The sequence below is a fragment of the Magallana gigas genome, chromosome 4 (assembly GCF_963853765.1).
Source record: "Magallana gigas chromosome 4, xbMagGiga1.1, whole genome shotgun sequence".
Lineage (NCBI taxonomy): Eukaryota > Metazoa > Mollusca > Bivalvia > Ostreida > Ostreidae > Magallana > Magallana gigas.
This window is the reverse complement of record NC_088856.1, coordinates 25,868,979-25,882,329: the sequence shown is the minus strand read 5'-3', so window position 1 is coordinate 25,882,329 and position 13,351 is coordinate 25,868,979. Positions and strand designations below refer to the sequence as shown.

At 32.8% G+C, this 13,351-nt stretch overlaps 2 protein-coding genes across 2 annotated transcripts in view; both read right to left on the bottom strand.

The window, feature by feature from the left end:
* LOC105339967 (tripartite motif-containing protein 3-like) overlaps window positions 1-3,267 on the bottom strand; it is a 314,106-nt gene extending 310,839 nt beyond the window's left edge. The window contains exons 1-2 of the mRNA XM_066083288.1: window positions 2,989-3,267; window positions 2,641-2,740 (exon numbers count right to left, since the gene is read on the bottom strand). The gene's annotated coding sequence lies outside the window, so the exon portion shown is untranslated. The remainder of the gene's footprint in view (window positions 1-2,640; window positions 2,741-2,988) is intronic.
* On the bottom strand, window positions 356-2,573 carry LOC136274591 (uncharacterized). Its single transcript, XM_066081784.1, has 2 exons — window positions 2,203-2,573; window positions 356-2,109 (listed from the first exon to the last, which is right to left on the bottom strand). The coding sequence occupies exon 2, from the start codon at window positions 2,100-2,102 to the stop codon at window positions 852-854; it is 1,251 nt and encodes a 416-aa protein (XP_065937856.1). The 5' UTR covers window positions 2,103-2,109; window positions 2,203-2,573; the 3' UTR covers window positions 356-851.
* Window positions 3,268-13,351: the final 10,084 nt, after the last annotated feature.

Genomic DNA, 13,351 nt, shown 5'->3' with positions numbered 1-13,351 from the left:
GATGTACGGATCACAAGCCCGACACTTTATCCACTCGGCTGCGGAATAAGTTACATGTTGTCATCGATAAAATCCTTTTAATAAAGCCAAATGTCGTTTCGATGAGAGGTCCGCAATTTTGTGATGATGTGGTATTCCACCTTAATACCACATGATAACTGAACATACACAATACAAATAATTGATAGTATCATTTAAATTTTACCATACCGGTATTTTCTAAGACATTTAGTAAGGTCAGTTCAAAGGCATTATATTATCCCTCAACAGGATGTTAATGTGGTAATTCATAGGGCACACAAATCCTTTTTTATGATACAAAATAATATGATAAATATAAAAGGAACGAAATCAGTGTAAGTAAACAAGTAAAGAATTTCATGTATTATATGAAATATTTCAATAATTATACACATTGAAAATGTCAGTCTTGAAGAAAAAAATAATTTCCATTACTGTGTTTACATAATAAGTGTCTATTTTAGATATTGGATTTTCTTCACATTGCCACTGTAATGCTCGCACACAAACAGATTGTCATCATTGTCCACACATACTCCAAAAGGATTCTTTAGATCACAGTTTTTAATGTAACGGAGAAACTGTCCATTCTGATCCAGAAGGTGGATACAATGCTTGTCAAAGTCGGCTATCAGGATACAACTCTGACTGTCTGTTGTGATGCCGTAGGGTTTAAATGGTTTGTTCTTGGTAACTGAGGAATGACCAGTGTATCTCCATCTGCCACTACTGCACCAGCCGCCCAGTCAGCTACACAGATGTCATGGTTTCTGTTCTCAGAGATGTATTTTATTGAACCATTCTCTGAGTACAAAGGGTTACCTTCATTATCAATTCTCCGTAGATCCCGAGTAACGGACAACTTTGGATTGAGTTCTATCATTACTGTACATGGTAACCAGTATGTCACCAGTAGAGGTGACACACAGATTAGCAGGCTTCCATCCATGTAATCTGATCAACTCCTCTGTCTGGCCATTATTCACTTTATTCACCGTCATTGTTTTCCAATCAGAGTACAATAATTCCCCATCATTGTCTACAGCTATATCTGTAATATCTTCTCCTGATTTTGTCTTGACTGTTTCGATTATTGATCCTTTACTATTAAAACACTTAATATCATTTGTAAATTTAAACGTCCATATCTTGTCTTCATTCATGCATGTAACACTGCGTTGATATATATAACCAGTCTGTATTGTGGCAACAAGCTCCGGTTCATCCAGTAGTTCACTGACTGAAATGTTGGATTGGTTTAGTGACAAGACATTATCTTCTGTGGCCGTAGATAATGGGATGATCTGTCCAAACAAACTATACAGCTTCTCACGATCTATTGGTTTTGAAATAAATTTTGGTAGAGATATCTGAACCTTCAGTGGAGGCTTACTGAACTGTCTGATCTTAGAGGTATATTGAATGGTAGCAGATACTTCAGCGGATTTCTCAATTTCTTTTAAGGCCAGTAGGGTTTGCTTGATGAGAGACTGTATTTGTTTGACTTCATCCAAGTGTTTCCATAAAATTTCTCTGTGTTTTCCTTTTATCTCGCCAAAATCGGTTTTCATTTTGTTGATAACGATGTCGATTTCTCTGTGCCATTCCTCTCCTTGTTTGGAAATTGTTGTTGCAAGTTTCTCATAATCTCCATCCAGGTTGGCAAGCTGATTTTCCAAATCACGCGCAATTTTTTCATATGAGGGTGAAATACGGATTTTTAACTCTTCTGAATCCTGATGAATAATGACTTTCTTTGTCATATAAACTTCTGAAACTTCTGCAAAGCTATGTCCCTTGTGTTGATCAGATGCCATACAAGAAGAACAAACACAAATATAGCAATCCTTACACTGCAATTCACAACTTTTGTTTGCATGTGTTCCACATTTCGGATAAATGAGGGTTGATCTTCGATCCTGGAAAGGGACAATTTTATGTTTGTCATATCCATCTAATATATGATCTAATATACAGGGCTTGCAGAGGTTGACATGACAGAAGTCACAGTAGCTGTGTACTATGGCGGTCTCATAAAGGTCACATCGGTGGACATCCTGGGCACTAGGGTTAGGATCCATAGTTGTTCTATAAATAAAATATTTGACAAATAATTCTTTTCGAAAGATGTTTTCAATATTATTAGAATTTTTTTTTCTAATAACTCTTTGATGTGTTTACCTTCAAGATTCTTGAAAAGATAAGAATACTTTATGTGGTCGATTCTGTTGATCGATATCCAACGTGATGTCATGTTTATCTATTGATTCTACAGTTTATTTAAACAACCGATATTTTCATGAATATGTCATCTTTTTCACTTGGTCGATGATAACAGAAGCCGATTTAAAGATCCTTTAATGAATTCAGATTCAGCCTGGTGAAAAATGCATTGAATCACAGTGTAGCGGAAACAACATGAAAATAAGGGGTGTTTAAGATGATTGTCTAAAATATTTAAGTTTATGCAACTATATCTATGTAAATGAACTGTCAGTGAGCATGGTAACGATTTAGGCTCAAACGTTTTGATCACATTGCTTTACTACGATATTTTTAATGTGAAAACACAGTTTGTACCACGTATCAAGTTACGAACTAGATATACAAAATACATACCTTTTTAGTCGATAGTGATTGTGTCAGAGCTCTAACATGTTTATCAATTTGACATGCTGCATGTCAGCTATTATTTTCCGTTGAGATACAGGCCTGCTGCTATACACAACAAGAGTTTAAGATTTACATTAGTCATCATTTGGGTGATCATTACACATGTATTTTGTATTTAAACTCCTCATTTTTTTATTCAATTTGCAGATGAATCAGGTTTTTTAAAGTGAAAGTAGTTATAATAATAATGTAAATGTTTGTAGAATGTCTTGCCAAAATACATATATCTTTAAAAAAAACTTATTCTAAGTTTCGACTTGTGGTTTAACATATATTTATAAAGAATACATACCCGTGTTAATAATGAAAAACAATATTTTTTTCCGGAATTATATTCGCTTTATATGTAAGATGGCTGAGTGTTTAAGAAATGTCGTCACCTGACAGGTTAACAAAATAACAATGAGTTATTTCCCGTGTCTCGTACGTTGGTGAAACTATGAATTCTTATTTCAAAGATCTTTCACCACAAAAGTCGACATTTGCATTGGTGCAGAGTGGGCTGTTTATTCTTGGAAATATCAGTTTTATTGACTGAATATATTTTAGTTATTTAAAACTTTGTTCTTTGTTAATCAGTATTAAAGTCCGTTATACAGTAAAATGGGTTTTCTTTTTTAAGAGTGTTCATTTTACCCTTTTGAGACAGGTTGCTGGCCTGAAGACAATAAACTGAGAACAGGCTAAAGTCAAATTTGAATCTAAAGATAATAGATTAAACATTAAAAAAAAACTTCAAAATTATTTAAAATGTAGTGGTATATTTCATCAATAATTACATCTAATTCTTTTCTAAGTTTATGGTCTTCAATCCTGTAAAGTGTTATGTATATGTCAATTGAAAATTTTACAATTCAAAGAATAATAAAAACAGTTACTCGATGAAGGTTATGACATTATTCTCCATTCACATCATTGAGGTAATCAAGATTTATGATTTAAGCAATGAAAACTTCAGCATGCAATGTGGAGATTTTTAGCTTACACTGACTTCATCAGACTGGTAACATGGGAAAGACCCAGATCCGTTTAAGTGTGGTAGCATATAATAGATATATAACAAATATCCAGCTCTGCTTATTAACTTGTCAAACAGAATGATGGATCAATTTTCAATTCAACAATGGTCCAATTATCTTGAAGCAGATTTTGAACTTTCACTCAAATTTGAAAGTTGTCGAACTTAAAGTTTTAAGACTGAAAAAAATAAAATTAAACTATTAAAAATTGTTTCCCCTTTAAGTTTGTGGTTAAATATATTTCACAGGAAAGTTTAATTTATCATGGAATATTAGAAATAAATCAGTTTATGAAGGACTACAATAAGTCTAAAACTGCTTCATGATCATGATGCATGGAGTACCAAGATGATGATATCGGATAGCAACTTTCAAACCATATATTTCTCTTTCTGAAGATAAGAAAGTCACATTGATAAGATCTCCATTTATTCATTTAATAAAGAATAATTTTCAGATACATGTATTATAAATATAAGAGCAAAATTCAGTCATAAACATTTTAAAAGAACCGGAATTATTATTCATAGCTTGTTAAACAACCATGAAAACTTTTTTTAACTGCTTTACATAATTCCTTGTCAAGTGATAACACAAACAATGTATGTATTTCAAAAGGCACAAAACTGATCCAGTACATTGCATGATCAACGTACTGAAGTATTAAAAGCCGGTCTCTTTTGGCGTGTCTTTAATTATGCATGTTGTGTAGTAAAGACTGAAAAACTCTCTCTCTCTTTTTCTCTCTCTCTCTCATGCTTTTAATGTCGGCAAAGCGTCAGAGAGCGACCAAATTTTGTAAGCGGATTTAAACAAAAATATGCCTGTCTAGTAGAAAAAAGTTCAACAGTTGCTGCCTTGAATTTTGCAGCAAGCGTTATATATTCAATCATCATTTCTTCAACGCACAGCAAAGTAGTTCATGGAAATTCATGCGCATTGTATGTGTCCAAAATACATAGTCTTGTTTTCAAAACACGTTACTAATAGGAAAACTAAAAAAGATAGACAATTCTCTCGAAATTAAAAAAAGAAAAGAAACAAAATGCCAACACTTTTGACAAAACGTGGCTCCTTGTGTAACCATTTGGTATAGCGGAAGCTTTTACTTTGACGCTGTTCGGTTTTTTGTTTACTTTTGAAGTTGTGCTATTTATAGTAACATTGGCGATTTGCCTGCCTATAGCCAGAACTCTGCTTTCAGCAGAGCCCGGCTAAAAAATCTAATACATCATAATTTCATCATGGATTTTGTCCTGAACCTTACAAATCACAAAGCGACTCTTAAAATAGGTCCACTGGTGTTGATAATGGCTGTAACAACACGCACTAGTTTGTCACCAGAGGTAATACCTGAATCCACTTTCCTCCTCACTAGATTGCTTGGCAATGTTCCTTTCATAATTTCAAAGTCTTTTAATCTTCCTATGACCCTTCTAATGTGGATTCTAGCACGATACATCATCCAGGACTTCTCCACCTCTTCCCTTGATAACTGCTTCTTGCCTTTGGTGAAGGCAAGTACAATCAACTTGGCACCTCTAATGGCAAAATCCTACGACACATTGTAACCTTTGTCTGCTAACACAAAATCACCAGGCACTAACTTGTCCAAAAGTCCAGAATCACAAGTAATCTGACGGTCACTCACTCGGCCTCCTCAACAGGTTGAGAGAAATGTCACACAGTCAGATGAACTTATTCCTACGAAGATTTTGATTGTGTTGTGTCTTTTGTAGCTCGAATAGGTTTGAGCTCTGGCTCTGAGGTTGTATGGTTGTTCAATAAAAATCTCTGTGCAGTCAATCACACATTTTACCTTTCTAAAGACTTCATTTTGAAACACTTCTGGTAACTGGCATTCGTCAGTTTCAGACCACTTCACAAGTCCTCCTAACACCCTGCGAATGTGTTCGGAATGTTTTCTTTATCGTTGCTAAGTCTGTAATAAATCCAGAGGTGCTCGAATGAAAGTTCACGAGACTTCACCGAGATTTATTCAGTTCCTGTGAAATTTCGAGCGGAACTATAAGTGTTCGGATAATATTCTCAAAATACTTAAGTACTGGTCGATTTTCACATCATATCCTACTTTGATTTATGTTAAAACATCAACATCTTTTAAGATGTATGTCGTACAGGTGAGAGGACACGAATCTTACCTGCTCCGTATTTTGACCAAAAACTTTTTTTTTTCAAGGAGTTTTTGCAAATAATTTTGTGCGTGTTGGATTTAAGACCATTGTGTGTTTCTAAAACCGTGTTGGAATTGTACCCAAACGTGTGTATATATGTTTATTTTGATATTTTCTTTATTTCCTTTGTTTACCTGGAATTTAAATTTCCACTAGCGTAGTATCTACCTGAATTGTGTTCACCTGTGTTCACCTGTGTTCACCTGTGTTATAACGGTAATTCAGTATTTCAATGTGTGACGCTGAAATGGCATCTGAAAACGTTTTATCACAGTCAATCGTAATGAACAAACCTGTATATATTAAGAACTCTGAAATTCAAATGGACAAGAGCAAAAAAATTGGCGATTTTGAAATGTACGAATCCATACATAAGAAGGTTGGAGATGAAGTGCTTTGCATACAATTGGAAAGAGATCTCTGGAGAGTTTATCTAAAATCCAAAGAAAGTAGATCTGTGCTGATAGTAGAGGGCTTTGAAATCAGAAACATCACTGCCCAAGTATACGAATCAAATCCGTATTCTACTGGTGCCTCAAGTCCACGTGATAGTGTCCTTAAGGTAACTATATGTGGACTCCCTTTGTCTGTAGATGACTCTGCAGTACTAGAGATGTTGCACTCTTTTGATGTCACGATCAAGAGTGACCTTAAATACGAAAACATCAGACACCCGACGACCCGTCGAATGACTAGTGTGTTAAACGGGAACAGATTCATTTACATAGCCCCCCTCCCTAACAACAAATCACTCCCTAGGAGTGCAACTTGTGCAAATTTAAAAGGCCGTATATATCATTATAACCAAGTCGTAGATGATCCTAAAGCCCAATGCTTTAACTGCTGGGAAAACGGTCACCGAAAACAGCAATGCAAAAACCCTAAGGTCTGCAGAGTGTGTAAGGAACCCGGTCATGCGCCTGGATCTTCCGATTGTCGACATCATGAGGAATCCCCTGATAATGTGGTTGTTTTCCAAGGCCAGGACAACCCTTTGTCTAACTTCTTTCCCTGCGATCTTCGCGTTTTCGGGGAGCACCACAAAACAGCGGAGCACGCATATCAGCTCACAAAGGCCATTCGATCGGGGAACACGGATGCTGCACAGAAGGTGAGGGATGCAGAAACAGCCCTTGATGCTAAAAGGATTGGCAATTCAGTAAAAGACCCTCAAGGATGGAGTGACGATAAAGAGACTGTAATGGAGGAGATCGTTACTGCAAAGGCTGATCAAATAGCAGAAGTCAAGGCTGTCCTTGAAAAACTCGATGGTAGCATCACATTTGCCGAGGGAACCTTCGACATGTTCTGGGGGACTGGTCTGGACAAAGAGGCCACCCTATACACAAAAATCAACAAATGGCCTGGAAAAAACAAACTTGGGCTCTTATACCAAAAGCTGGCTAACAAACACACCCGGAAGCTCAGGAGTTCTTCCTTACCCCGGAAAGGAGCATCGGCCGAGGGCCAACCGAACATTGAAGACTTTCTAAAAGATCTTCGAAGGCAGAGAAAAAAGAACGACAAGTGCGACAAGGGTGACAATCAGTAGTAAGTCAGCAATGTAACTCTCATAAACCTATGAACGATACGACATTAACTTTTTTCTCATTAAATGTTCGAGGTTTAAATACGTACAAAAAACGAACAATTCTTTTTGATTGGCTAAATGATGTGAAATATGATGTAATATTTTTACAAGAAACTCATTTTGTAGAAAATCAAGAATGTATATATAATTCACGATGGTTTGGTGAAATAATTAATTGCTATTCAGAATCAGTTTACAGCAGAGGAGTGTCAATTTTACTCAGGAAAAATAGCAATATAGAAATTATCAATTACCATAAATCACTAGACGGTAGAAGATTATTAGTCAACATAAGATATAATGAAAAAGTGGTAACTTTGGTGAATATTTATGCCCCAAACAACGAAAAAGATAGGGCTGATTTTTTCAAACGATTAATTTCTTGGATTAATAAAAATTCTCTAAACTTAGATAATGTTGTACTATGTGGTGATTTTAATTGCCAAATTAACAACGAATTAAGTGATAAAACTGTTAATATTCTAAAGAAAATTTTAAAAACTCTTAGTCTAAAAGATAGTTGGATATATTTTGGAAAAAAATCCGAACAAGGTTTAACTTGGTGTGATGGAGATAATGTCCCAAAAAGTAGAATAGACTATGTTTTCCTTTCAGATAGTTTATGTTCCATACTTAACAATATTATGATAAGAAAAGCTCCCAAAGTAGAAAATAATAGATTAACAGATCACATGGGGATAACTTTTAAATTATGTACCTCTGAAAATCCTAGCGGCGTAGGATATTGGAAACTAAATACCTCATTGCTTAACAATGAAAATTTTTGCAAACAACTAAAACAATATATTCGAGAATATACAACAGAAATACAAGACCCTGTAAGTAAATGGGAACACCTTAAAATACGAATAAAAAACTTTTGTATAAACTTTTCTAAGAACTTGGCTAAAAGTAAGAAAAATCGTATAAACTTCATTGAAAAGCAAATAGGAAAACTAGAATCTCAGCAATACTCTGAAATAAATATGAACTATAAACGTTTATTAGAGAAAGAAATAGATGATTATTATGCGGAAAAATGCAGTGGAGCTTATGTTCGCTCTAGATCTGTTTGGTTAGAAAAAGGGGAAAAAAGTACCTCTTACTTTCTAAATCTAGAAAAAAGACAACAAACAAATAATACGATTAACAAAATAAAAGATGAAAATGGAATAGAATATACGACGACAACAGAAATAATAGATGTTCTTATGAATTTTTATGATAAACTGTATACAAGCAATGATATTGATATAGTTGATATTCAAAATTATCTCGATAGTATTAATTGTGGAAAAATCAGTGATAATGAAAAGGAAATGTGTGATGAAATACCAACATTAAATGAATGTAAAACTGCAGTTGAAAATATGAAAAATAATAAATCTCCCGGACAAGACGGTTTACCGGCAGAATTCTATAAAGCCTTTTGGGATGATATAAAACATATCTATTATGAATCTCTAATCAAGAGTATAGAAAATGGAATATTGCCTTTTTCACAAAGAAACGCGATAATGACTTTAATTTTCAAAAAAGGAGAAAAAACTAATCCCAAAAACTACAGACCCCTTAGCTTAACAAACACAGATTATAAGATATTTGCACACGTATTAGCTAATCGTTTACAAAAAATAACAAGTAGATTGATAGGACGTGAGCAAAGTGCATATATAAAAGGACGTTATATTGGAGAAAATGCTAGACTAATACTTGATGTTTTTGAATATTACATGCACAACGACTTAGATGGAATATTACTCTTTGTTGATTTTGAAAAGGCCTTTGATTCAGTAGAATATAATTTTATGTTTAAAACGTTAGAAAAGTTTAACTTCGGAGATGAATTTATAGGAATGATAAAAACATTGTATAATGACCCAGTCTTTAAAATTAAAAACAATGGTTGGATATCGAAATCATGCACAATGCATAGAGGAATTCGACAGGGGTGTCCTGTATCCGCTCTCTTATTTATATTTGTAATTGAAATATTAGCAATTAAAATTAAAAATGATAACGATATTAAGGGTTTAACTCTGAATAAAAATGATACTTGCAATGATTTAAGTTTTAAAACCGTTCAACATGCGGACGACTGTACAAACATGCTAAAAGATACAAACTCTTTGAGAAAAGCAATAGAAATAATTACCGAATTTAGTAAGGTTGCTGGACCTAAACTTAACTTAGAAAAAACAGAGTGTCTGTTAACTGGTTCATTTATCGATACGTATTCCAACGATTCTCATATTCATGGAATAAAAATAACAAAGACCTGTATAAAATCGCTCGGTATTTACCTGGGACATGATAAAACTGTATGCTATGAAAAAAATTGGATAAGTAAACTAGAAAAACTAGAAAAAATACTAAGTGTCTGGAAAAGACGAAATTTAACCATATTTGGTAAATGCACTGTAGTCAATACCCTAGCAATATCAAAAATATTATATAATGCCAATATTTTAGAAAACCCTAAAAGTGACTTTTTTAAAGCTGCTTCTAAACTTATATATAACTTTATTTGGAAAAAGCGAGACCGAATTAAAAGAAATACTCTAATTGGCAGAATTGAACAAGGTGGAATAGGTGTTATTGATATTGAAAGCAAATTTCATGCTGCTAAAGCATCATGGATAAGTAGAATATTAAATGAAAAACAGTGTTATACATAGAGCACTTAGTGCAGTTATGAGACAATATAAACTTACTATCTCTGATATTTTAAAAACAACAGAATACAACTTTTTGGAATCATCATTTTTCAAAATGCTGAAACTTCCTGTTTTTTACGGAAATGTATTTTCAGCTTTTAACAGATGTAAAAAACAAAAAAATGTGAATACGCTAAATAGAGACGAATTCCTGAGTCAATTTATATGGAACAATAACCTTTTCCTGTATGAAAATAAACCACTATGTTTTGAAAATTGGATAAAAAGTGGAATTTTGTATGTTAAAGATATTTTTGATGAAAATGGAGAGTTTTATGATATGATGTACTTTACACAAAAACTGGTTAGAAAAAACAATATCTTATGTGAATATATCATGCTTAGAAAAGCATTTAAAGCTTATAAAGAAAAATTTGACTGCAGCTATTCAAAATACGTCAAAATCAAGCATTGTGTATCTTTTTTATTTCGAAACAATACCGTTAATTCAGTTAACAATGTTAAAAGTAATTTTTACTATTCATTGTTTATTGATAAAAAGTTTCAAAAACCAATATACGAAATTAGATGGAGAAAAGTATTTAACGACACGTTATGTCTATGGGAAAATGTGTATATTGCAAAAATCAAAGAAATATATGAAAAAAGAGTCTCAGAATTTAATTACAAACTCCTTCATGGTATATTGAACAATAATGTATGTGTCAGTAAATGGAACAAAACTGTCTCTCCATTGTGCGAAGTGTGCAATGTTAACGAGGATATAAAACACCTTTTGTATGATTGCAAAATTGTCAAACATTTCTGGGAGAGAATAAGCATGTACTTAAAATTTGATGTCACATGGAAAATTGTTGTACTAGGTTTTTACAATGAAATTAGCGAGAAAACTTCTTTTTTGAATAACTTTTTGTCTTTCATTAGTTTTACAATATATAAATATAAAATGAAATGTAGAATTCAGAAAGAAAGAATGTGTGAGCAAGACCTAAGGCACAAGCTTAAAAATACTCTTTTTCTCCAGAATGTAATTATCACCAGTATTGGTAGAAATAAAAACGATTTTTATAAAAATGTTGGAAACTTTCTATAATTTCAAAACAGTATATGAAGTACCATATTTTTGATATATGATATGTGATACAGTAATACGATGTATGTTTATGATGAATACTAATTATTATAATTATTGTACAATAGATTTAATATGTATAACAATAGTTGTTTTTTTATGCATGTAAAACTATGCTTATTACACAGAAGATATATTTATACGATACGAGTATCAAAATATGTATATTTTGTGATGAAGAATGATTTTAATAAAAGATAAAAAAAAAAAAAAAAAAGATGTATGTCTTATTTCACCATATAGCGGTTTTTTAAATTAAACGATGATACTTGAAACAGAGTTATCGTTCGTGTTCGACCACGTGTAGAGTGGTCGATAATATAAACATTGGGTTGCTTAATAAAATCATAGCCATGTTTGATGCTTGTGGTGTGCAATACCATGTTTTTAAAAAAAATAATGGGTGAATGTTTTGTCAGGCGCGGATCGAAAATTAATTCTTAGGAGCGATGTCTACTACGCATCAAGTTAATTGTCGCAACAGCTGAAAAAAACCTTTTTGTATTGTCACATTTATTTCTAGGACACATTTTAACCAGCAATTAATGAAGATAAAGATTAAAATCAATAAATCTCTAGAATTTATAATTGACTACAAGTACCTAGATTCTCTAAAATAGACTATGAACACGAGGCACGATTTTTACTGCGAAACTGAAAGGGTCAAATGAAACCACGTGATTTAAAATTTAAATGACAATAACATTCGCAGGGGTGCCTAATGAAGTATAAAGGACATCTCGCCATGCATGGAAAATGTTTGTCACTGAAGACTGGCTGATATTAAATCTGTAGGCAAAGTTCTTCATTGCAAGATTCCTCCTAATTTCACTAGGTTCTCCTTTTCACTTTTGTAGATGTTACACTGAACACTGCACTTAAAGTTTTAAAATTAGAGTGATAAATTAACTCTTAAACAATCATTATTTCAGCAATTATTTCAGCCAATCACCTAAGCAATACCTTTTTTCCAATTGGCCCAATCTTGCATAAACACCTCTCTTCTGTCAACATCCGGTGCAGTGGTACTCTCATTCCAGAAGGGTTTATATGTCTGCTTAATTGATTATCTTTATGGTATTAAAATTTATAAGTTTGGTAAATATTTCATTTATTTTTTTACATTTGGTTCATTTGTCGAACAAAATACGCGAACCTAAAACACGATAAAATATTATAAAAACTACTTAAGATTAGACTAAGTGTGCTTTTGCAGCTAGAGTAAATTTTGATGAAAAAAGATTTTTAAAAACTTCTAAAACATATTCATTTAACTTACTAGTAATCGAATAAAAACTATAATTTGAGTATCTAAATGGTAAACCTATGTAGGTTTTGAAAATTATACAGAGGTATATTAAGTATAACAAAGACCAATTTTATAAATTAAAAAACAAATTTATTTACAGAATAACAACCATTGCTAATAACTATTGCAAAACAAATATTCAATATGTATCTGATGCATATCCCTCTTTTTATCCGAGTTAACAAAGCTATGAATGATAAATAATGTGTACGCCCAGGCGTTTTGGCGTCATGGGTAGCCAATTTTTATTGCTGTTGTTTACTCTATAACTTTAGTTAAAATAACTGATAGCCTGATAGTGTGTTACGAATAGATTTGAGTTTTGGGCAGGGGTTCTATAGAAAGCATTTGTCATTTGGGCCAAATTAAAAAAAATATATATATTTACACGTGAACATTACATGCATGGTCTTGATGTGAAATAGAAAAGAATTATGTGGTTTTTCTTCCTAAGGTATCAAATATTTATATTTAATTTACTAATATAGCACTTTTTGAAAATTTCATTCTGTTAAAACCACTTTAAGCCACGTTCAGTCGTTAACCTCGACAACCTCACTTACCGCATCAATACTAGGTTTGGCAAGTTCTATTTATAATATTTCAAAATGAAATGAAGCGATGATTGCTCTTCTAATTGTATATGACCCGTACATGTAATCGTGAAAGATATGTACTAAGCATTTTATATTACAAACTCTACTTGGAAGTTTTAAATATTTACGTGATAAGA